General features: G+C 42.6%; 1 protein-coding gene across 4 annotated transcripts in view; it reads left to right on the top strand.

Moving 5' to 3' along the window:
• Positions 1 to 24,791, top strand: part of adgrb2 (adhesion G protein-coupled receptor B2) — a 222,398-nt gene extending 197,607 nt beyond the window's left edge. For 2 of the 4 annotated variants that reach the window (XM_062962755.1, XM_062962757.1), the window contains 8 exons: positions 2,793 to 2,891; positions 11,296 to 11,467; positions 14,253 to 14,348; positions 15,215 to 15,254; positions 16,045 to 16,709; positions 19,695 to 19,730; positions 22,210 to 22,314; positions 23,827 to 24,791. In XM_062962755.1, the coding sequence (XP_062818825.1) occupies positions 2,793 to 2,891; positions 11,296 to 11,467; positions 14,253 to 14,348; positions 15,215 to 15,254; positions 16,045 to 16,709; positions 19,695 to 19,730; positions 22,210 to 22,314; positions 23,827 to 24,006 (1,393 nt within the window). In that variant the 3' untranslated portion in view covers positions 24,007 to 24,791. Of the gene's footprint in view, positions 1 to 2,792; positions 2,892 to 11,295; positions 11,468 to 14,252; positions 14,349 to 15,214; positions 15,255 to 16,044; positions 16,710 to 19,694; positions 19,731 to 22,209; positions 22,315 to 23,826 lie in introns of those variants that run through there. The other 2 variants (XM_062962756.1, XM_062962758.1) reach the window with 2 other exon arrangements.
• The last annotated feature ends 1,517 nt before the right edge of the window (positions 24,792 to 26,308 follow it).

Genomic DNA, 26,308 nt, shown 5'->3' on the forward strand with positions numbered 1-26,308 from the left:
GATAAGCTAATAGCTTGGATAATAAGGAGGAATTAAGGAAAAGCCTATTAGGTTATGATTTTACAAATTAAGCACCAAAACATCATGTCATACAACAAATTTGACAGAAAAAGTAGTTCAATACGCTGTAATGTTATGTTGTAATTACTGTATTTACGAATTTAGCATCAAAATATCACCATATATTGAAAACATTGACTACAAAAATGCCTTAGATAATCGAGAACCTTGGATAAGCAAGGCTTGGATAAGTGAGACTCTACTGTAGTGGGTTTTCCAAATGCTTTCAAATGTTCAAATATGGGGCAACAATGACCCCCAAATATTCATGTCCTCTTGCTCTATGGAAAGGGAACTATTGTAATGATTTAACCTTGAATGCAAAGGTGAATAGATCACACACACACATTCACACAAACACAACAACAACCATGTCTTTACTTGTATAGTTACTAGACCCCAGTATCCACAGATTTGGCACCCATATATTCCATTATTGATACCTTGAAAATATTTCCTGCATGAAGAAATGATACAACCGCAAAGTATGGAGGGAACACTGTATTTTCTATGCAGGAGACTATTTTTCCGTGTAAGAAACATAGAGCAGAACTCCTGGATTGCATCAGCCCTCCATATCCATTGATTCTGCATTCATTGATTCAGCCATCAATATTACAGATTGAATGTAATATTATATATTAAAAAAAGAAATCCCCAAAGCAAACCTTGATTTTTCCATTTCATGCAAAGGACACCATTGCACATCACCACTGTATATAAAGCTATGTAACACGACTTTTGTTCCTGGGTTATGAATGTCATTTCCTAATTGATTCTATCATAAAAAACATGGGAAAAGTTTATTAAACTGCAAAGACTTTGTTTCTGAGGGAGGGACATCCTGCAGTACATTTTGCTATAGTTTTTCAATGAGTATCTCCTCAAGTCTCAATGAATTCAACCTAGTTTGTGGCAACCACAAAAGCAAAGTTTCTGGAGGAGAGCAACTACTTGCAAAGTAAATACTACATGATCAAACAGGAAAAAACACTTTCAAACCAGAAACAGAATTGTTTTCAAGTTGTATTACATAGTGTAAGGAGACTTGAGCATCCCCAGAGTATGGTATCCAAAGAGAGTCCTGAAAACCAAAGTAGATATCATGGGTCAACTGTGATAGGAGGGAATGGAGCCAGAAGAGAGGATGGGGATAGACCTATGGGCCCTAGACCAAAGGTCTTCAAACTTCTTAAGTGGGGGGCCGATTCACAGTCCCTCAGACTGTTGGAGGGCTGGACTATGATGAAGTACTCCAAAATTAGGATTGTTTTTGTGTGCCTTCAAGTCATTTCAGACTTAGGTCAACCCTACATCTAAAGTTTAGGACAGGGGCCAGGGAAATGATCTTGGAGGGCCACATCCGGCCCATGGGCCTTAGTTTGGGGACCCCTGATCTAGACGATCTCATAAGGCCATAGGTAAGCAAAGAGACCTCCAAAGACCATCTAGATGGTCTCATAAGGCCATAGGTAAGGAAAGCTACCCTCAAAGGCCATCTAGATGATCTCATAAGGCCATCACAAGACCATAGATAAGGAAAGGGACCCTCAAAGACCATCTAAATGGTTTCATAAGACCATAGGTAAGGAAAGGGGTCCCCAAAGGTCACCTAGACAATCTCATAAAACCACAGGTGAGGAAAGGGACCCTCAAAGGCCATCTAGAAAGTCTCATAGAACCACAGGTAAGGAAGGTGACCTCCCAAAGCCATCTAGATGGTCTCATAAGGCCGTAGCTAAGCAAAGAGACCTTCAAAGACCATCTAGACGATCTCATAAGACCATAGATAAGCAAAGAGACCTCCAAAGACCATCTAGACGATTTCATAAAACCATAGATAAGCAAAGAGACCTTCAAAGACCATATAGACTATCTCATAAGACCATAGGTAAGCAAAAAGACCTCCAAAGACCAGGTAGACGTAGGTCAACCTTAAGTCTAAAGTTTAGGATGGGGACCAGGTAAAAGACCTTGGAGGGCCGCATCCATCCCATGGGCCTTAGTTTTGGGGACCCCTGATCTAGACAATCTCACAAAACCACAGGTAAGGAAAGGGACCCTCAAAGGCCATCTAGACATCTCATAGGACTATAGGTAAGGAAAATGACGTCCAAAAGCCATCTAGATGATCTCATAAGGCTGTAGCTAAGCAAAGAGACCTTCAAAGACCATATAGACGATCTCATAAGACCACAGGTAAGCAAAGAGACCTCCAAAGACCAGGTAGACTTAGGTCAACCCTAAGTCTAAAGTTTAGGACAGGGGCCAGGTAAATGACCTTGGAGGACTGCATCCGGACCATGGGCCTTAGTTTGGGGACCCCTACCCTAGACTAAGCAAGAAGAGACAAAACTGACTGCTCCACCTCCTCCTTTCTCCCAAAGGAAGTCTTCCATCTCATGGAACCAACCAAAGGGTCCCATGAGATGAGAGGTGGGACTTCAATCCAACCCTTGGACCGAAGTCCCACTTTGCTTCACACTAACCATTAACAAGCTGTGCTTCCTGCAACTAACCCATCTCTCTTTCTCTTTTTCTTTCTCTCTTCTTTTTTTTTTTTTAAACCCCCTTGGCGTCCACTTTGTCTCCCCTGCCCCTCCTGCCTCTCGTCTGTTGTGGGCCCTCAACGTTTCTTGTTGTGCGGCGACTTGTTCTCACCTCTGGGCCCCCATCCGTTCCCTTTTATGGGACGGGGCCTCGGGTGTTGGGGAAACGGGGTCTGCTCTCAGCTTCCAGAACCCGCCCTGCGGCAGCCTGCTCTTGAAATGCACCAAGTGTGGGGTGGTCTCCAGCACAGCCCTGCCTTCCGCCACAGCCAACAGCGCCATGTTAGTCTGTCGGCGCTTGGGCTCATGTTGTCTTGGCTGCCTTCGGTCTTTTCTATGTCTTTCTCTTTCTCTTACGCTCTGCCTGTTCAATCGGTGTTGCATGTGAACATTGGCCTCCAATTGGCCACACTTTGCAATCCCTCACACTTAAAAAGCTTGCTTCTTCTCCGGGGAATTACAGGCGTTCGCTTAATGAACATCCTTCCCCAGTTTGCAAAACTGGGTTACCTTTTATTTTTGAACGTTAAGGAGAGGTTTTCCGCTGTGAAAGAGATGACCCATATAAGGACATCCTACCGTAGAACAGGGGTTGGCAAGATGTGCCCCCACATAGCCATATCTGTGGCTCTGAGAGTCAATTTTATGTCTTTAAGGAACACTGAAGGCATATATCCCATGTTTCTGTAAGTCCCGTGTGTCATTTTGTGCCTTAGAAGAATTCTTCAAAAAAAAAAAAAGGAAACAATCTGGAAGTGACTTCTAGGTCACTTATTGTTTGCAAAGAATTGTCTCCTTGGCCTAAAATAGTCCAAGGATTGCAAAAGAAAATGTTGCAAAACAGCTTTCATGCTCTTTCAAAAGTTTTGGGGATATTTAGGGGCAAAGTTTTGATATTTTTCATAGGAGGAATGGACCAAGGCATCAATGCTCACATTTCTGACAGTTGCCCACTATTGTAATACAGTAGAGTCTTACTTATCCAAGCTAAACGGGCCGGCAGAAGCTTGGATAAGCGAATATCTTGGATAATAAGGAGGGATTAAGGAAAAGCTATTAAACATCAAATTAGATTATGATTTTACAAATTAAGCACCAAAACTTCATGTTATACAACAATTTTGACAGAAAAAGTAGTTCAATACGCAGTAATGTTATGTTGTAATTACTGTACTTATGAATTTAGTACTAAAATATCATGATATATTGAAAACGTTGACTACAAAAATGGCTTGGATTATCCAGAGGCTTGGATAAGTGAGACTCTACTGTACAGGGAAGCTAATTTCCAAAATCTGAAAAAAATTAGTCTGGCCTGACTGGTCTTTTGCACATCTCAGATCATTCAAATGTTGTGGATGGAAATGGGGATCGTTGCATATAACGCTTTATATAGAACTAGCTGTGCCCGGCCACGTGTTGCTGTGGACTTTATTTTTCTAGGGTTATTTTTGGTTTTGTTTGAAAGACATAGATTGGATGACTATGTCTTTTGTGGCCAAATTTGGTGTGATTTGGTTCAGTAGTTTTGTTGTTTACTCAGTCTTACAAACGTACATTACATTTTATGTATATACTAGCTGTGCCCGGCCACGCATTGCTGTGGCGAAGTATGGTGGTATGGGAAATAAAGTATTGAGGAATTGGTGGTAGTTAAGGTAAAGGGTCCCCTGGGCTAAGTGGGTTGCTAGGAGACCAAGTGAGCTGAGCTTAGCCTTCTAACTGGCAGCAATTGGATAAAAAACAATTATTCCTCTCCCTTTAATTAGGACTTTATTTTTCTTTTCTTTTTGTTGTATCAACCTAGAGGCATGGATGAGGGGTTGTGCTGTCAATTTTCAAGGTTGTGGGGTGTTTACTTTTGTTGTTTTGTCCGCTGCCATGATGCCATCACTCTTTTATATATATAGATAGATTGTGAGCCCTTTATCTCTTCCTTGTCAATCCCTGGCTGTGCATAACATTCTCCAACTGGAATTGAAATTTGGAATTTAATTTCAGTTGAGGAAGGAGATTTCTTGCTCAGAGCTGTTAAGATTCGGCAACAGATCCGGCCTAGAAGTGTTGAACTCCAACTCCGGTCAGGAAGCTAGCATTGAGTCTTTTGTGGTTCAACCTATGAAGAAGGTGGAAGGTTGACGGGATCAGCTCCATGAATTTCCATCTTGTTTGATCCCATCTAGGGTCGTGGTTGTCTTAAGTAGCAGAGTCTGTGTATGTTGTCTATTTTTCATTAGCTGCCACTGATTATTTCTGGATACCTCGTAGCATGTAGCAACGGGCATGACATCACTACGCTGCCCAGCCAATCCGATTGGGCTTCATAATTGCCAGGAAGGGCATTGGTGCATGTCGGGAGATGCGTCTTGCTGCAATTAGAATTGTCAAAATAGGAAGAGTCTGTTGAAAGCAGCCACAAATATTCATGAAATGCTTTGCTCTAATGTGAAGCCCTCGGACCCGTTTGTTGCGACACCACAACCTCCCTCCGCAACATGTCCACCGTAATTGGAAATAAATGTGTGATTTCCAGGCTACTTCTGCCTCTAATGCACACAGAAAGCCACCTCCCAACATTGGAAAATGCACAAAAAGACCCTCTTAGCGCTCAGAACTATATCCCCAAAGTCCATTGTTTTCCTCTGAGTCCTTCTCTGGGTGACAACAAAGAGTCACACCATGTCATCTCTGTGCTGGGAATCATCCTGGACTACTCAAGTCTAGATGTAGTTAGATAGATGATAGAGTTAGATTGAGGGAATCCTTTCCCTGTTTCCAAAGCATGCCTAGATAGGCTTTACTGTGTTTCACTCTATCCCGTTTACATCACATCCTTTACTTTGAAGTTAGTACAAATGTGAATCTCCAGGGACACTAACTTCTCATTGGTCAGAATGTCTTTTATGGCCCCAATAAACTGGACCATGAGGTTGGAACCATTTTGGATCTCTCTTCTCCCTTTGTTCTTCAGGCTAACAACACGTCCTGCCATCTCTCTTGGCAAGATGCAACTATTTAGATGTTTGTTATTTTTCCTTTCTTATTTTTCCTTAGAAACCAGTCTAGAGTAGACTAGACAGCTCCCAAGCCTTTCTATCTACAATGGAGTTCTTTTTACCTGAATAAATACTTTTTGAACTTTTATTGAGACTTTGCAGTCCATTGCAATCCTAAATGGTCAAAGGCTTCTCTTTGCTCGCCCCGTGTAAGAAACTGTTGCATTTGAAAGCTTTTGCTTTTGCTACTCTGCTGATTTTTGGTGGAATCTCCCCCAGAGAGGGTTAAATTGAGTCTAACCGCTCAGAGATTACCACAACAAGCTGCATATATCCCATAGGTTTCTCTTGACCCATCCATAATCTAGAAATTTGTACCAATTTGATATTTTCATTGAGGTTGAATATGCGGCACAATCCCTGTGCAACAGGCAAGCATTGCTACCTGTTGCACAATTGGTTGCTGTGTTGGTGCAAACCAATATTAACCTCAAGATCAGGGGTCCTCAAACTTTTAAAGTGGAGGGCCGGTTCATGGTCCTTCAGATTGTTGAGGGGCCGAATTATCATTTGGAAAGAAGAAAAAAAACCAAATTTCTATGCACACTGCCCATGTCTTATTTGTAGTGCAAAAAAACACCCAACAACAATTATTTATTTATTTATTTGCTACATTTATACTCCACCCTTTTTTACCCCGCAGGAGACTCAGAGCGGCTTACAAGTTGTATGTACATACAATATATTATATTATTAGCATAACACAATATTAGCATTATATATTACTATATTGTACTATACCACTATATTATTATTAGTAATATTACATTTAATATATAATATATAATTAATATTATTATATTATACAATATTATTACATTGCATTATTATTATTAGCCGCGCTGAGTCCCCGTACTGTAATAAATAAATAAATAAGTATTATATTGTATTACATTATAACATTATTATCAATATTATATGTATACACAATATATTATATTATTACCATAGCACAATATTAGCAAATGAATGAACAATACAATATTTAAAAATAAAAACAATTTTAACCAATATAAACCTATCAGGATTTCAATGGGAAGTGCGGGCCTGCTTCTGCCCAATGAGATAGTCAAGTTAAGTAGGATTGTTGTTGTTGTGTGCCTTCAAGTTATTTCAGACTTTGGGCAAGCCTAAGTCTAAAACTGAGGGCGGGGGCCAGGTAAATGACCTTGGAGGGCCGCATCCGGCCCCCGGGCCTTAGTTTGGGGACCCCTGCTCAAGATAGTAGAACCTCAAGATGCTGTGCAATCGTTGCATAGGATCATGGTCTATGTTAGCAACATTTCAACATTCTGAGACAGATAACCATTGGTGCATAGTTAGAGGAAAGTCCATGTTCCACCTTGCAAGGTGCTTTTGGTACCTGTCAGGCCCCGTGGCTGTACTATGTCTGCCGTCCGTGATTATTTAGCTCCTGACTGTGTTGCCTGCAGCATCTAGCAAAGCTATAGGGAAGCGGACAGGGAGAGCAGGTGCTAGCAGCTTCAGGGGCTTTTAATTTTTAAAGACCATAAAGCCCTGCTTGCTGAAAAGGCACTTTTCTTCCTTTTTCAAAACCTGATCTGATGTGTGAAATGCTAAAGATAGGAATTATTTTAGCATCAGGGCTAAAGCAGGTTGCCGCATTCCCTACTGACCTCCAGAGAAGAGAGTGCAGCATTCCCATTTCCTCTTGCAAGTAGATGTTGTTGTTGATTATAATAATCATTTTATTACTCGCCTTTCCGGGTGAGTATATCTCAAGTTATACTCACATCATCTGCCTTAAATGGTGGCTCAGAACATTGCAACCATGATATGGCCCCAACCTGGTTCGTTTTAATATACCGTATATAGTCGAGTATAAGCTGACCCGAATATAAGCCGGGGCACCTAATTTTACCACCAAAAAACTGGGAAAACATTGACTCCAGTATAAGCCGAGATACCAATAAAATTACATTCATTGAGGCATCAGTAGTTTAAATGTTTTTGAATCTTTACATCAAACTGTAATTTAAGATATGACTGTTCAACTCTGATTAAATCAGTAATTTCATCTTCTTCAATGTAAATGTGCATATGTATCCTTTTAATAATAATAGAGTGAAATAATAAATGTAATAATAATAATAATAATAATAATAATAATAATAATAATAATAATAGGTAAAGGTAGGTAAAGGTTTTCCCCTGACGATAAGTCCAGTCATGACCAAAATAAAAATAATAAATGTAATAATAAATACAGTAAAATAATAAATGTATTAATAATAATAATAATAGAGTAAAATAATAAATGTAACATTACCAATAATAATAATAATAATAATAATAATAGAGAAAAATAATAAATGTAAGAATACCAATAATAATAATAGAGAAAAATAATAAATATACCATATATAGAAGCCCTGGTGGCGAAGTGTGTTAAAGCACTGAGCTGCTGAACTTGCAGACCGAAAGGTCCCAGGTTCAAATCCCGGGAGCGGAATGAGCACCCGCTGTTGCTCCAGCTTCTGCCAGCCTAGCAGTTCGAAAACATGCCAATGTGAGTAGATTAATAGGTACCACTCCGGTGGGAAGATAACGGTGCTCCATGCAGTCATGCTGGCCACATGACCTTGGAGGTGTCTATGGACAATGCTGGCTCTTTGGCTTAGAAATAGAGATGAGCACCAGCCCCCAGAGTCAGACATGACTGGACTTAACATCAGGGGAAACCTTTACCTTTCTTATACCATATATACTTGAGTATAAGCCGACCTGAATATAAGCCCACCAGGACCTTCACCCGAGTATAAGCTGAGGAGGTTTTTTTTCAGTCCTAAAAAAGGGCTGAAAAAGTAGGCTTATACTCGAGTATATACAGTAATATTTTTTAGGAAACCTATCTCGCTGAGGTAGGCTTTTTTGGCTGGTGGATCCCATGCCAGTGAGCTGGTGAATCCACTCATTTATTCAGGAGCTATCCAAGTACTGAATCTTCTTATGATCAGCACCATGGATAGCACCTTGAAGTACAACCTCGGAATGGATTTGCTGGATTTGGCACCAGTTTCTATGGCTTCTTGCAAGTCAAGAAGCAGGATTTGCAATGCATTAGTCAACCAGCTTCCTCAGCTACCCACGTGAGAACATGGGTTCTTCTGGTTACATTTGGCAAATTAGCAAAAGCCATAAAGAGACACTCCAATGCCGTCGCTGTTGCCATTTGATCCCCACCATTCTGCCTTTTCCAGCTTCAATGGCTTGGAAACATTTCCTCTGTTTCAGTGTGTTTCCTTTATGCTTCTTTAACAGTCAACTGCCACATAAAGGGAAGCAGTGGAATTAAAAGACAGTTAGACCTAATTAATGTCATGCATGAGCTGGTGGCTGGGCTTTTTGCTGCACATGAATGTGGGCATAGACTTCTTTCTGTCTGTCTCTTTCATGCTCTGTGTGCTTGCAAAAGAGCAGAGGCAAAGGCACAAAGGGAATGCAACACATCTGGGGGGAAAGAAGTTCGTTTTGATCAGTATTCATAGAAAGACGAACACGGCGAGGTTGTCTGCGGAGTTAAGCACGGCAGTGGAATTACATTTTCTGATTCTTCATTTCCCATCCTATTCCCAAAATGAAAAAAATGCCCAATTGAATGGGCAGAGGATTGGAGAAATCGGGATATTTCCTACTGGTTTCTTATGATAGCCTAACAATGCATTGCAATGCAGTAGTAGAAAACATGTTGTTGTTTTTTTCAGACAGATTATACTGGAAGCTGGGGAATGGCAGTGCCCCATCTCTCCAAAATAGCATTAGCTCCTTGTGTAGCTCTTTTAAAGTTCAGACTAAAACCCATTCAAGACTTTCCAAGTTCACTGAATTCAGAATGGCAGAGAGAAGGACTTCTCTCATGACAGGACTCAGGTTTCAGATAGAAGAAACTGTTCGGATGATATTTGGAGTTCTTTCTTCCATTCGTTACAGAGCGCTATATACTCATTGATTTGAGTTCCAGCTTCTCTCATGAGATTAGAAATACAGTAGAGTCTCACTTATCCAACATAAACGGGCCAGCAGAACGTTGGATAAGCAAATATGTTGGATAATAAGGAGGGATTAAGGAAAAGCCTATTAAACATCAAATTAGGTTATGATTTTACAAATTAAGCACCAAAACATCATATTTAACAACAAATTTGAAAGAAAAAGTAGTTCAATACGCAGTAATGCTACGTAGTAATTACTGTATTTATGAATTTAGTACCAAAACATCACAATGTATTGAAAACATTGACTACAAAAACATTGACTACTAAAAGGCAGATTGCACTGGATAATCCAGAATGTTGGATAAGCTAATTTTGGATAAATGAGACTCTACTGTAGAAAGAATATGAAAATAGGGTTTTTTGAACAATCTTTTCATAGATTTCTAAATTCAAATGAACTTAAATACTGGCAGGCACATGTTGTGAACGATGATAAATACACACAGATGTCTATACTAGACAATCTCGAAGAGATAAGCAAACACTATAACGGTTCAAAACATAAAAAGAGCTATGTAATGCATCATGCAAAGGCCACAGAAATAGTCAGGCCTCTCTGAGTACAGAGCTATCTTCTTTCTATGTCAAAAAGATAAGCAAATACTATAAAGGTTCAAAACATAAAATGCAATATGTAATTTAGAGCATCATGTACATACAATATTCACGTGAGAGTTAACAACAATAATGAAAATAATAATAAGTACAGTCAACTGGTGTTACACACAGTAGTATCTTCCAGACTGTAATGTTGAAAATGTTGTGAACACCAAAGTCCTGGAATAATTACATTTAAAGAGATATATGCATGTCTAGGAATATATAAAAAATATAGTCTTATGGGCCTCTGGTGGTGGCACAGTGTGTTAAAGCACTGAGCTGCTGAACTTGCAGACCGAAAGGTCCCAGGTTCAAATCCCGGGAATGGAGTGAGCGCCCGCTGTTAGCCCCAGCTCCTGCCAACATAGCAGTTCGAAAACATGCAAATTTGAGTAGATCAATAGGTACCACTCTGGTGGGAAGGTAAGGGCGCTCCATGCAGTCATGCCGGCCACATGACCTTGGAGGTGTCTACGGACAACGCCGGCTCTTCGGCTTAGAAATGGAGATGAGCACCAACCCCCAAAGTCGGTCACGACTGGACTTAACATCAGGGGAAACCTTTACCTTTACCTTTCATAGTCTTATTACAGGACAGATTTGGGTTGGATAAAAATGATCATGACTTGTATTTAGGTCCCACTGAAATCAAATAGGAAAGTTAGCCACAAGTTAAATTCAACATCTAAGGCTGAACTTCCATAGGTTCCAGTAGAAGTATTAGCTGCTTCTTTCAAAGATGCAACAACTAAAGAACTGAACAAAATACTAAACACTGGGAGGGTGTAGGAAGTGTGTGGCTCTTGATCTACTCATGCCATTGGCTTGAGCTGCTGCCTGCCATGACCTCAAGCCGTCCTAGATCTTTTGGTCTCCAACTGGTCAGTAAAAGAGCCACCTGTAGCAGGCAGCATGGAGTGTACCTGTCTTGTGTGCCCTTTCCGCCTCTTCCGGAACCCTTACTCCTCTGTGATTGGCCCCTGTGCCTGTCTCTCTCGCCTTCTCCCTCCCCAGGGCATCGCTGTGGAGCTCCTGCGTGGTTCTGCCCTTGCTGGCACTCACCTGGATGTCGGCCGTGCTCGCCATGACCGATCGGCGCTCCATCCTCTTCCAAGTCCTCTTTGCCGTCTTCAATTCCATCCAGGGATTCGTCATCATCACCGTCCATTGCTTTCTGCGCAGAGAGGTATGTGGACCCCAGACAATTCCCATTGGCCACTATGATTCTTTTTAAACATTGGGTTGATGTGTGTTGTCGAAGGCTTTCATGGCTGGGATCGCAGGGTTGTTGTATGTTTTCTGGGCTGTATGGCCATGTTCCAGAAGTATTTTCTCCTGATGTTTTGTCCACATCTACCTCACAACCTCTGAGGATGCCTGCCATAGATGTGGGAGAAACATCAGGAGAGAATACTTCTGGAAAATTGGGTTGATGTGCTTGCCAGTTAGTACCTCCATCTCCAAAGTTGCACTGAAAGCCAAGGTGGGAGTTATGGAATCCTCCAGTCATAGAAACACAGGGTGCATCTATTTTATTAATTTATTTATTGGAGCCCCCGGTGGCATAGTAGATTAAAGCCTTGCGACTTGAAGATTGGGTTGCTAACCTGAAGGCTGCCAGGTTCAAATCCAACCCGGGGAGAGCGTGGATGAGCTCCCTCTATTAGCTCCAGCTCCATGCGGGGACATGAGAGAAGCCTCCCACAAGGATGGTAAACATCAAAACATCCAGGCAATGTCCCCTGTGGAACGTCCTTGCAGACAGCCAATTCTCTCACTCCAGAAGTGACTTGCAGTTTCTCAAATCGCTCCTGACACACAAAAAAATGTATTTATTTAATATACCGCTCTTCTCCCCCAGAGAGAAGAGTTAATGCAGTTACTGTACATTGAAGAGTTAATGAAGTTTGACACTACTTTAATGGCCATGGCTCAATACAATGGAATCATGGCCCAATGCTATGGAATCCTGGGAGTTGTAGTTTGGTGAGGCACCTGCAGTCTTTGACAGAGAAGATGAACAATTTTATAAAACTACACCACCATCGTATTGAGCCATGTCAGATAAAGTGGAATTGTGTGTTAAAGTGTTGAGCTGCTGAACTTGCAGACTGAAAGGTCACAGGTTCGAATCCAGGGAGCGGAGTGAGCGCCTGCTGTTAGCTCCAGCTTCTGCCAACCTAGCAGTTTGAAAACATGCAAATGTGAATAGATCCATAGGTACCGCTCAGGGAGGAAGGTAACGGTGCTCCATGCTGGCCACATGACCTTGGAGGTGTCTACGGATAACGCCGGCTCTTCGGCTTAGAAATGGAGATGAGCACCAACCCCCGGAGTTGGACACGACTGGAATTAACGTCAGGGAAAACCTTTACCTTTACCTCTTACTATAACTCCTGGGCCATTATGAATAAATACATTCCCAGTGTTCCTTCTCATGGATTCAGCTGGCTCAGATTCATGTAAACTGCAGTCCAGCACCACTGGAAAATCCACAATGCCTTCACATTCTTTGAAGGTATTTCATCTCCAAGTGGTTTAAAGAAGCATTTGCCACTCATGGTTGGTGTCACTTTCTCAATCTAATGACTGTTCATCTCGTCCAGAGATGAAGATTTGTTTAAGGCTTCTTCCATCTACCTGGAAAAAACCTTCTCCTCCTCCCCATTCATCCATCTCCTTCTCCAGAGGCCGGAGCCCCTCTTTCCCTACTGCTTTTAAATGCCCCTATTTATCTTCATGCGAGGGACGTCCAGCGACTGCTCCATAAACATAAAACACAGGCACATGGAAGTGGCGCATGCAAAGCCTGTTGCTACCAGCTGCTGCCCACATCTCTCACTCGCCTGTCAGGAGGACGGCGCTTATAATGACTGTGTCCTTGCAGCAAAACTGGCAGCTTAGAGGCATTAACAGTGACGTTAGGGCATTAAGAAGGTCACCCACAATAACTGGTGTGTTTGGGGCACATTGGCTGAGGCAGATCTGGAATGTTTACAGGCCCATAAAGCAGTCCCAGGGAGACGGACGGGTGGGCGAGACATAATACAAGATCATCATAAATAAATACTCTCAAGGCAACAGGAGAGACGGGTGTGGGAAATTCTGATGTTATTTGGCCACATTTCTCCCATGAAATGTTTGGGGAGCATGCCATCCAAATTTGTATTTGGTCACTCCCTTACTCACACGCTACTGCTTCTTTGCTCATTCTGTTTACATTTTCATAGAATGATACCCCCAATGACTATGCGGTCCTCTCATTTGCCTTGTACAAGTAAAAAGCTAAAATATTCCATCTGACATCTGTTTTAAGATTTTGAGAATCGAATTCTCAAATGCCCCCTGGGCAGTCAGATACAACCTGTGTCCCTATCCCGAGTCTTTGCTATGGAGGACTCATTGAATCAATGGAGCCTCCAGTAGCCTAGGGGATAAAAGCCTCGTGACTTGAAAGTTGGATTGCTGACCTGAAAGCTGCCAGGTTCGAATCCCACCCGGGGAGAGCATGGATGAGCTCCCTCTTTCAGCTCCAGCTCCATGCGGGGACATGAGAGAAGCCTCCCACAAGGATGGTAAAACATCAAAACATCCAGGTGTCCCCTAGGCAACGTCCTTGCAGATGGCCAATTATCTCACTCCAGAAGCAACACTGGTTGCTCCTGATACGAAAAAAATGGAATTTACTTACATGTTGCCTTGCCAGGCAATGATTGTGCCAATGGATCTATTCTAGCTGGGAATAACCAAGAGGATTTGGGCCAATATGTTCTCCATTTGACTTGTATGCTCTGAAAATATTCCTCTCTACAGACCAACTTGGAGTTTCTTTTGGATGAGCTGCAATGGTCCATCCCATTTGGCAAAGGCATAGAAAGAGCTTGATCTAATCTAATAGCAAAGCTGTAATAGTAAAGCAAGGGAACAATAGACTCTGGTCTGACAGCATGCAAACTGTTTCCTTCTCCAAGGTACAAGATGTGGTGAAATGCCAGATTGGAGTGTGCAAGAGTGACGAGAATGAGAACTCACCTGACTCCTGCAAGAATGGACAAGTCCAGATCATGGTGAGTGAGTGAGGGGCCCATGTCATGCCCAGAGGTGGTTGTGAAGAGAACTGAGGGAATAGTAGACACAGGACACTGGGTTGGACTGTTGGGTTTGAGCCATGCCATTTTGACTGTTGGATTGAGCCATGCCATTTGACTGTTGGGTTGAACTGTTGGGTTGAGCCATGCCATTTGACTGTTGGGTTGGACTGTTGGGTTGAGCCATGCCATTTGACTGTTGGGTTGGACTGTTGGGTTGAGCCATGCCATTTTGACTGTTGGGTTGGACTGTTGAGTCGAGCCATGCCATTTGACTGTTGGGTTGGACTGTTGGGTTGAGCCATGCCATTTTGACTGTTGGGTTGAACTGTTGGATTGAGCCATGCCATTTTTACTGTTGAATTGAACTGTTGGGTTGAGCCATGCCATTTGACTGTTGGGTTGGACTGTTGGGTTGAGCCATCCCATGTAGGCCAAATGCCACAGGCTAATTCAATTCTATTGCTGAGATACTGAGAGAGTCAATGATTCCATCATGGATACCATCTTGAACGTTTGTGACTATCTAGTAATACACATTTCAACCACAACACAATTGCTAATCCCAACCAGAGTAGATCCATTGAATGAACTCATAGAACTATTGACTTTTGAAGGTCCTGTGCATGTAGATATATGTAGAATTACTCTCTCACCCAACATAATGTTGGCCATCTTAGAAGGTCCCAGAGTAGGTGAACAGTACAACTGGGCCCCATTTGCTACCCATGATGCATTCATTTCTCCACTCCCATCTTCTCTCTCTCTTTCTCTTTCCTCTCTCTTTCATTTGCCTCCCCTTTCTTGTTCTCTCTCTTTCTCCCCCTCTTTCTGTGTTTTTATAGACAGATTTTGAAAAGGATGTTGACCTGGCGTGTCAGACAGGTGAGTGAGACCCGTCGGCAAAAAAAGGTCTGGTCAAGGGAAGAACTAGTCATGGGGAGGAACTTTTTGAAGAACAGAGTTGCCCCAGAAGGGAGGAATCGGGGCATAGTTTGGGGTTAAACATAGTATTATGCCCAGCAACCAGTCCTTGAGAGCATTGTGTCTTCTAGACTGATTGGGCAGAGGAGCAGATTAAAGATGAGAAAGGCTATTAGTCTCATACTCAGCTTAGGTCTAATGGGGCCACTAGCCAGGGTTACTTGGAGATTAGTCAGTAATACCCAAGATCTTACATCTGTGCATAGCTCCATATTTGGAGTTCAGTATTCTCCCACTGCCCAACATCTGTTGCTGTGGCTTACTGATGGAAAATGGAGTGCTCCTCAGATGGATCACAACCACCTTTTTCTTCCCCCAGAAGCTCAGATCATCTGGCTGTTCATGGTCTGCATTGTTTCCTTGCTCTTGTAGATGGATAGCAATGTAGCAATAAAGTCACCTTCTGTGCCGGGCATCCAACTACATGAATAATGAACTTACAGGAGCCACATCTCATATTCCACCTGGTAGTTGCATTGGCCATTGTATCATGCTATGGCAAAGGAAACCACAGCTAGCTCCAGTAGAGATCCATCTCATGAAAGGTTGAGATGGATCCCTACTGGAGGGTATCTTTTCCTTCTCATGGTGTCCTCCTCACTCCCAGAGCAAGGTATTCCCAAAGACTAAGGCATTCTCCTCTCTTCTCCTTGGCTATGACTTCTGTCATGACTGACGTCTTCTCTCCCAGTCCTTTTCAAAGAGGTTAACACATGCAACCCTGCCACCATCACGAGCACCTTGTCGCGCATCTCGCTGGACGGGGACGAGGATCCAAAGCTCAACACCAACTCCGAGAGCAGCATGGGTTTCTCTACCCTCCCTGGGAACATCCCGTCCGCTTCCCTCCTGGTCCAGGTGCCCAAAATGACACACAACGTGGTGAAAGGGCTGAACGAGCTCAACGAGCCGCCCACCAAGAAGGACATCAACCTCGACACGGGCCGGGGGCCGGTCTACCTTTGCGGCGACAGCAACCTGCGGCCACTGGACTATGGCTGGCTGCAGCCCCAGGAGGCTGCTATTGAGGGCAACTACATGGTGTTGCCCCGGCGGACAGTGAGCCTTAAGCCCTTTGCCAGGGAGGAGGCCAAGTTGAACATCAAGCTGGAAGAAGCGCCAGGCCTGGCTAAGGGGCGCCACACCATAGATGCCAATACCTACCCCGGCTTTGCCTCCATGGACCACATCAACGTCAACTTGAACCAGCCCTATGGGACGGTCAAGCATCCCTATGGCCTCCAGTTTAAGCAGCATCCCACCGTGCGGCAGATCCTGGCCTCAGAACTGTCGGAGCGCAGCCGCACGATGCCGCGGACTGTGCCTGGTTCCTCCATGAAGGTGGGCTCTCTGGAGGTAAGAGACGTCTCCTTCAAGTGCATGCTTCCCATGTGGCATCCTGAAGCACAGGTTTGTCTGCTTGAATCTTCCCATGAAGGAGACTGCCTTTCAGTTAGAGATGCAAAGTAGTGGTGGGTAAAGTGAAATTTAAATCACGTTGCAGTAGTTCTGTGAGGGCTTGAATATTCTAAAGGCACCAGATCCCATCTGGTCTTGGAAGTTAAGCAAGGTAATCTCTGACTAGTACTTGGATGGAAGACCATCAACTAACACCAGGAGCTGTTGATGTATAGTCAACACCATACATTTCATAGCTTTTTCTTAGGCGTAAAATCTTCAGGAGTGGTTTTTGCCAGTTCCTTCCTCGGAAACAAAGCCTAAAGTATCTTGGATTCATTGACAGTCTCCCACTCCAGTATTTCCAAGGTTGATAGTGCTTAGCTCCCATGATTGGAGTGTTAATGTGGGATTTGTGTATTGATAGTGTTTAAATGCAATTTGTGCCATGCTTGTATTGCAACTGATTGCATCATCCAGAATGTACCATAGTATGGAAAGAGTTAATTGCCAAGAATCTATGATGACCTTGATGTGTGGCTGGAACTAGGGAGTATCCAGACACAAGTGTTTGTGCATAACAATTGCATCAGTCCAGTTCAGTTCAGTTGAGTTCTGTCTGCCTAGAGTTTGAGTCAAGTTCTGTTGGAGAACAGAGCAGTCCTGTGTTTGTCTGTCGTCTGCAAGTCTGTTTGTGTTGATTATTGCTGCATACAGTAAAACTTTGTAAATAGTTTTACCAACGTCTCTGAGTGTCTCTTCATTCTGCGCTCCATGCTTCCATCCAACTACTGCTGCGCTGCAAATACTCTGACATGGAGGACACCTGGTGCCTTTAGGGTATTTTTACTCACTTCTCAAAGAAATACGCTATCCTGGAGTCAGCTATGAGCTCTTAAACCAGTCAAAGGTAGAGGCCTACTAATCTGTGTAGGTTAAATATAGCTAGGATTGGGACAGAGGAGTAAGGATGTAACAAGTGTCTTTCTGACAGTTGAGAACAATCCCTTTGTAGTTTGCATAGGAAATGATCTGATTCAGCACTCATTTCTAACCCCCAAAGACACCTGTGATCCTGGGCTCTGGTTTGAGAAAGCTGGAAATAAATCCGATTTGGGTTGCTGTTTTCCCTCCCCCATCCTTCGCTCATCTCCCTGAATTTGTTCCACTTTCCCTTGTGCCTTGTCATTGGCGAAGAGACTCCCAGGCTCCGCATTGTAGCTGGAGCAGCTCCCTTTTGTATTCTCGCCCCTCAAGTGGGGATCTGAAAGGAGAAAGAAGTCACTCCAGACAAAGCCGACTGTGGGAACAACGTCCAGTTAATTAAATGCTGCCTTCGGCTCCTGAAGAGTGGCAAATGAATGCATAGCCCCTGCAAAGCAGTGTCTTCAGGGATGAAAAGGAAAGTTGGGGGTGTGTTTTGGAGAGCTGTAAAAAAGAGCTCCTGGGTTGTAAATAAAGGTTGGAATGCACTTTGTGAATTATGCTTGCAGTTACACAAAGTCTTGCGGTGGATCTACACCCATTAGTGTCGATGTCTCCCAAGACTTTTTCTTGGTATACCGTAAGAATATCTCAGAAACCTCCTTGAAAGATGTATATTATCTAGATATATTGGTAGCCATGGAGTTTAGAGATCCTGATGAACCCGGAGATGTTCTCCTTGACCTCCATGTTTCTGTTGGACAAGACCCAATTCAAATGTTGCTTTCTGTTGATAATAGCACATTTCCAGTCTAACTGCATTCATCCCATGGCCCTCACTTGTTCCCATAAGGCTTTGAATGTGCCTCATTTCATCCCATTGTCACACCTCAGGTTAGCTTCACCTTGCTAAAGACACCAAGCCACACACAGGAAGTAGTCTTTTGTAATTTATTTAGAATAGCCAAAAGATAGTTCATAAAAGGGAAAAAGTTCAGTTCCAAAAGATAGGTACAAAATCAAGGCTGTAAGCAATAAGTCCATAGAAACATAGAGCATAAAACAAGGTCCTTTTCATGGAAGCCAAAGGTCCCAACAAACAGAATATATCCACAAGATGTTACAGGAAAGCAAACTTGGCACAGGAAAGCAGACTTGTTTCTAGATCAAGCGATGGAGTAGCATTGACAGAGAGCTCTCTGCAAACAGACTGTTTTAAAAGCATGACATAAAGGCGTTCCTTTGCCCTTTGAACTCTTGTTTATTGGCTATGTGAAGGCTTCTCCACAATCTTCTAAATTCCAGTCTCATAGCCCGATCGAGATCCCCAGAGTCAAGGCCATTAACTCTGGTATCAAGTGGCAAAGCGCTATCCTCCCTTTCTACTCCCTGCACCTGAAATTCCTCGTTAGAAACAACATCATGATTTATTCCCATGGGAACAACTCCCTGCTCTTCATTTCCCACAGCTGGAACGCTCTTATAATTCCCAGAATCAAAGTCATCCTTAAATACATCCTGAATCCCATCATTATGCACATATAACCCAGAATCTTCATCAGAGTCATGCAAAGGTACATCAGAATCACACAAAGGCAAAGGCTGAGCCACAACACCCATTCTCCTAAAATCTATTGGCAGAATTCCCCTCCAAGCATTCTCGTTATTCTTGGTGGCCCATCTCTTGTCTCTATCTGTTCTCACACTTTTGTCTCCCATTATCTCCAAATAAATACAATGCAGCCTCCATATCTATGGTTTCATTTCTAGACATTTCTAGGTCTTCCAGGGCAACTCTGTAGTATTCTCGGGCCAGAAGTCTTTCACTTCAATAGGGTTCGCTATTCACGGTTTTTAATATCCATGTAAAGTTTGGTAACATATCCCCTGTGGATACAGGGTTGTACTGTATTGTCCAAATTAATATCTCCCTAATTGCTGTGCAAATTAGTAAAAGCTTCCTTACTCTACTTTTTCTATTTCTTTTGTGCAACCCTTGCTTCACATCTGCCTCTCCAGAGGAAAAGATTACGATACTCCGACCTGGACTTTGAGGTAAGAACCAGCTTGGTCCCATTCCCGCATTGACTACAACAAAGTGCTGTTCTTTGCTTCGGAGAGATTTCTTTCTTCATGTTCTGCCCAGCAGGAGTGGATGTGATACACATCTCCCTCGGTTTCAGTTAATCTACTCTACAGAACTCAATTGGATTAAGAGTAATTCTCTCTCCTCAGTTCCCCCTCCCATTTACCGGAAACTTGGGAACTGTAATTCTGAGCAGAAGAGAACTCCATATGTCTCAGACTCTTCATGTAATAATATGAATATCCCAGGATTTCGGGAGACAGGGGCACTGAGGAGCTACAAATTGAGTCTTCATTATCAAAATGCTTGAGACCAGAAGTTTTTTGAATTCTGGATTTTTTTAAAAAAAATTAGAATATTTGTATTTACATATACATAGTGAATGAGGGAGGGAGGGAAAGGGGGCTAGTCACACATCCATAATGTGTTTTTTGTTTTTTCTTTGAGGAAGAGTTTCCTCCCCTTGGGTGTCAGGACATTTGACACTCTTTTACCAAAATAGCCAGGAACATCTGTTGACAACAATGATTGTTTTAGGGAGGGGTTGGAAAGATAAAACAAAATGGACTCTGACGAATTGGTATAAATATGTAGTTGATATGTTAAATGTGGAAATAACAAATTGCAAATGGAATAATATAGATAAAATTGAAAAGATTGCAATAATCAAGGGGATGTGGGAACCAGTTAAGAATTATTTAGAGAATGTACTAAGATGTGGAGTGGAAAAATTAAGATTGATATTGATATTTTAAATGTAACTTCTGTAGTTTGTTGTATAAATTGCACGTACAAGGAGGGGAGGGTGGGAGTGGGATAAAACGACAAAATAACAGTTTAAAAAATTTAAAAAAGACAACAGTGATTATGGATGTGTGGCTAGCCCCCTTTCCCTCCCTCACTTCTTCTGTTATTGTTCTTCCTCCTCCTCTTCCTCCGCCTCCTCTGTAGGATCCTATCCTTTTTAGCCCTTAAAAGGATTCTTATGATAATGCTTTAACCTTTGTTTTTAACTTACCATGAAAACGGTGGGTAACGATGAATCCTATTGGCATGAATGACATCCGCTAGAAATTACTATAGAATCACTCTGGAATTTTCTAGATCCTCCAGCAGAACTCAGCAGAAGCATGTCATAGAATCACCTGGTGAATCTAGAAAATTCCTAGAAAGGACATATTTTGTCAGGTATCAGTAGCCGAAACCCTACGTACTGACTTCATGGAAACGGGGATCCTACTGTATAGCATTTTCTCTTTCACTTTCGAAATTGAATCCATTTTGTTGATTTCTTCTCCCAGCACAACTTCTTGGCTCTGATTTAAGCATAATCGGATAGCGTAGGACCCAAAGTTTTATCATGGGCAATAAAGAATGTGAGCAGTTGATTAAAACATCTGAGCCAAGGAGGAGAGTATTTTAAATGAGTTTATGGGAGGGAGAAGGAAATATTTGAAAGGGGTTATTCATTCCGATGGCTCATCATCGGTCAATTTCAGCCCATAAATATTGACCATCTCTTGTCAATGGAACAATCAGCCAGAAGACAGTGGAAACTCTGTAGTTTGCCCTGAAATTAGCTAGATGTCTTGCAAGGAAAGGCAGGCAATGGCTTTTCGGAGCACAGAGGACAACATCTAGCCTACTGGGCTCATTTCGTGGTGTGCTTTTTCACTGCCGCGTTGTCATTTCAATCTGCATTTTTAATTTAATTACATGTTGAATTGACTGCCATTGTTTCCTCGCTCCTACCTGATTTGATTGTGATAGTTTGTTTCTCGGGGAATTAGTTATCTGTTATTGTAGACTTTTATCGCCACCGTTGCCTAGGGGCACCTTTTATTACATATTTATTCATTTGAAGTATTTCTTCACCCAAAATGTTTTAGATAGAGAGACTCGAAATAAAGCTTAGAGGATGAGGTGGGGAAAAGTATGATCTATGGATTGTATGTATCCCTTCTGGAGACCACTTTGTGGCTCCATACATCCCTCTAGAGACCTCAAAGCTTCCAGATCCACCCCAAAATGCAAAAAATTGACAGAAAAATGGCAAAATAATGCTCTCACAATATCTATATCAGATAGGGCACTGTCTCTGCTCTGGAATTTAGTCTGAAATTTAAAAGATTCATCCAAGGTGTGAGACCCTACTTTCAAAATAGTGCTTTTGAAGGACAAAACCAAGCTAACTAGATCTCCAGTTCCATCCTTGTTGAAGTAAAGCCCGTTGACTCAATGCAAATCTTCTAGCAGAAACACACAAAGACACTGATTGTTACCATACATCTGCAAGTAAGAGCTGGTGGTAGAAGGCCATGCTCATTTGTTGAATGGATTATGAAATTCAGTGCCCAAGATACTCTCCTGACACTTCCTTTTCGCTTCCATCCTTTTCTCTCCCCTTACCTTTTACCGCCTGGGAATGATCGCTTCCATCATCTGCAGAAAGTCATGCATACACGGAAGCGCCATTCGGAACTCTACCATGAACTGAATCAGAAATTCCACACGTTGGATCGGTATCGATCGCCGGCAACCAATGCTGCAAAGGTAACGCTGGTAGAAAAGCCATAGAATGAAAACCATTGCTGGTAAACCAGGGTGATGTGAGTGATTGTAGTCCTGAGCCAGGATTTCTGTGAGTTCTAGAACTTTTAAAATCAAGTTTTCTTTTAAGGGTAGTTCTTTGTATTTTTTCCCAATTTTGTGCATATAGTATTCTTGCTGCAATAATAATATACAGTAGAGTCTCACTTATCCAACATAAGCGGGCCGGCAGAACGTTGGATAAGCGAAATATGTTGGATAATAAGGAGGGATTAAGGAAAAGCCTATTACACATCAAATTAGGTTATGTTTTTACAAATTAAGCACCAAAACATCATGTTAAACAACAAATTTGACAGAAAAAGTAGTTCAATATGCGGTAATGCTATGTAGTAATTAGTGTATTTATGAATTTAGTACCAAAATATCATGATTTCTTGAAAACATTGACTACAAAAATACGTTGGATAATCCAGAACGTTGGATAAGTGAGTGTTGGATGAGTGAGACTCTACTGTAATACAATATATATGACCATAGGATCAGAGAATGAAATCTATGAATGCAATCTTATTGTCCTGTTTTCAGGTATATTTTACTTGCAGATTCCAAAAATGGCACCCATTTTCCCCTATCAGCATTCATTTTTGAGATACAGAACATATGCCTCCTACTACTTCCTTATCCATAGATAACCATGGTAACCATATCTAAGAAACTAGAGCTGATGTGGTCTAACCAATACCATTTTGGAATCAATGCCTCAAACAACCTCAGTGTCCTGTTTTGTCTTTCAAGAACAGTCGTAAAACACTGTGGTAAGCAAATGAAAACTGCTTTACTCCAGCAAAACATAAAGTACAGCACACTCAGTGGAATAATGCAAAAGGAAGCATGGAAATCTTAGGGTAAACACAGTTCTTAATCTCTGTTAAAATCCCAAAATACAAAGAAACAACAATAAATCCTTAGGAGCAGTTTCCCAGATGTAGATTTGAAGCAGGCACAAGGGGAGTAAAGAGTCAGTTTGTTACCAGCAAGAGCTGGCTGCACCTGCTTCTGTTTTATAGCCCTGAGTCCTCTCACAGCTGCTAGGGCAGATCCTAATTACTCAGCTGCATTTCTGGAAGCTATTCTAGCTGAACAACATCTCTGCTCTATTTCCTTTCGCCTCTCCTGAAATGTGGGTACTTGCAAAATCTCCTCCTCAGATTCCAACTTAACCTCAGATTCATGAACACTTTCCTGCTCCCCTTCTGAAGAAAGGAATCCCTAACACTCAGGAAAAGACCTAAAAACCAAGACACCAAGAAAATGTTGTTGTTGTTGGGCTGTGCTATATGATTATAGCAGCAAGAATACCTCATGGTTTTCATGTTTTTTGTTAGTTTGTTTAAAAGTTACAATGAAAATAAAGTTGGATCTCCAAATCTCTTGGGTGGCTCTCTCCATCATGTCCTGTCCTTGGTTCCTTTCTTGTCCTGAGTTTCTTGCGTCTCTTCTCTTCCTTGGCAGGAGGTCACCAGCCCGGAGAGCCGTCATCAGAAGCAGAAGTCCTGGAACACCTTCAAGGCCATGACGCTGAGCTCCCTGCCTTCAAAACACCGAGAGAAAATGGAGCTGCACGCGGCCGACTGGGAGAAGCATTGCATGAACCTGGAGTTCTCGGAGGGGGATTTCCAGACAGAAGTGTGAACTTCACAGACTCTTGTGATTTAGCAATCTATAAATATATAAATATATATATTTTCACACGGACACTTTGGGAAAAGAAGCAAAATGAATCAAAAACAAAGGAAAAAGGACAATTCCTTCCCTTTCTGGCAGCTTCATTTGGATTTTTTTTTCTGGAAACGGCGGCCACTCTTTAGACACTCCTCCGGGAGGGAAGAAGATGAAGCGGGAGATGCGCTGACCCTTCTCCGGTCATCACGCAGACACGGCCATGCACACAAACACATAAACACACCTGCCTCACATGAGGGAGTCCTTCATTTTACCCCCAACGATCGTCACTCCTTCTGCTGTCCCCGTTTTACCTGCAAAGGTGTGCCTCGGGGACATGAACATGCACCGGAACATGGACATGGCTCTCAAAAACCTTGCCATCCACAAGACCTTCCAGGAAGGACTTTCTCAGGGAGAGAAGAACCAATATGGAACTCTCTTGTGTGTTCTCTCTCCCTCTCTCTTTTTTCTATCTGGATCTTTCCTCCAGCCATGCACTGTGTGCATGGTCAAGGGTCTGGGGCAAACTTCTTGGCCCCATCTCCAGATCTTCTTACCTGGGCCATCCGAGAGGACACCTGGATGCCTCAGCACCATCCCCAACACCTTGCCATCCCACACAAGGCTCCGTCCCCACCGGAAGTCTCCGATCCTCTCTTTCTCCCCCACTCACCTCTTTTTCCTCTTTATCCCAGGCCGGGCGGGTGCTGTGTTTGTTGGAAATAAAAAGAAAAATCACTCAGTGAACCTTTTCTATGGCCTGTTTCTGTGTTTGATTCCTCTGTGGTTCATAGCGGCGGGCTGTGGCGCAGGCTGGTAAACAGCTGCTGCAATAAATCACTCTGACCATGAGGTCATGTGTTCGAGGCCAGCCCATGGCGGGGTGAGCACCCGTCAATTAAAAATAAAAAAATATAGCCCCTGCTCGTTGCTGGCCTAGCAACCTGAAAGATAGTTGCATCTATCAAGTAGGAAATAAGGTACCACTTATAAAAGTGGGGAGGCAAGTTTAACTAATTTACGACTTGGAATGAGGAAGTGCCATCAGAGTGGATGATGAAGCAGCTGCTCCCCCCTGTGGCCAGAATCGAACATCCCCTCAGGAGAAGGTTAAATTGCCTCTGCGTCTGTCTGTCTGTTGTCTCTGTTTCGGTTCGATGTGTTTATGGGCATTGAGTGTTTGCCCTATATGTACATAATGTGATCCGCCCTGAGTCCCCTTCGGGGTGAGAAGGGCGGAATATAAATACTGTAAATAATAATATCTCTGTAGGCCCAAAGTTGGGATTTCTAAAGGATGAAAGGAGGCCGTTTGTAATTGATGCTGCTGAAACAAATGTCAGGGTGGGTCTGTTAAGAAATTAGTCCTATTCTGAATTCCACAATTTCACTTTGGGAATGTTCGTGCTCAAGCTGGAATTCAAGAAAGATAAGTTGGAGAACAGAGTGAAGGTAGGAAGATAGCTTGCATTATTGCAGACCCCTGGTCAGCATACATTTAAAAGGTAAAGGTAAAGGTTTTTCCTGACGTTAAGTCCAGGCATGACCGACTCTGGGGTTGGTGCTCATCTTCATTTCTAAGCCGAAGAGGCGGCGTTGTCCGTAGACACCTCCAAGGTCATGTGACCAGCATAACTACATGGAGCGCCGTTACCTTCCCGCCGGAAGTTACTTTGTTGAAGTATGGATTGTCGATGTTGCAATCCCAGGTTACAGCAGGATTGAGGAGAAACAACTGGAAAAGCTGACACGATATGAGGATTTAAAGATCGAATTACAAAGACTCTGGCACAAGCCAGTCAAGGTGGTCCCAGTGGTGATGCGCACACTGGGTGCAGTGCCTATAGACCTTGGCCTGCACTTAAACACAATCGGTGCTGACAAAATGACCATCTGCCAGCTGCAGAAGGCCACCTTACTGGGATCTTCGCGCATTATTTGCTGATACAACACACAGCCCAAGACACTTGGGAAGTGTCCGATGTGTGATCCAATACAACAGCCAGCAGAGTGTCTGCTGTGGACTCATCTTGTTGTGTTTCAAATAATAATAATAATAATAATAATAATAATAATAATAATAATAATAATTGTGTCCTAGACACTTGGGAAGTGTCCGACGTGTGATCCAATACAACAGCCAGCAGAGTGTCTGTTGTGGACTCATCTTGTTGTGTTTCAAATAATAATAATAATAATAATAATAATAATAATAATAGTGTCCTAGACACTTGGGAAGTGTCCGACGTGTGATCCAATACAACAGCCA

Source organism: Anolis carolinensis, unplaced genomic scaffold (assembly GCF_035594765.1).
Source record: "Anolis carolinensis isolate JA03-04 unplaced genomic scaffold, rAnoCar3.1.pri scaffold_10, whole genome shotgun sequence".
Taxonomy (NCBI): domain Eukaryota; kingdom Metazoa; phylum Chordata; class Lepidosauria; order Squamata; family Dactyloidae; genus Anolis; species Anolis carolinensis.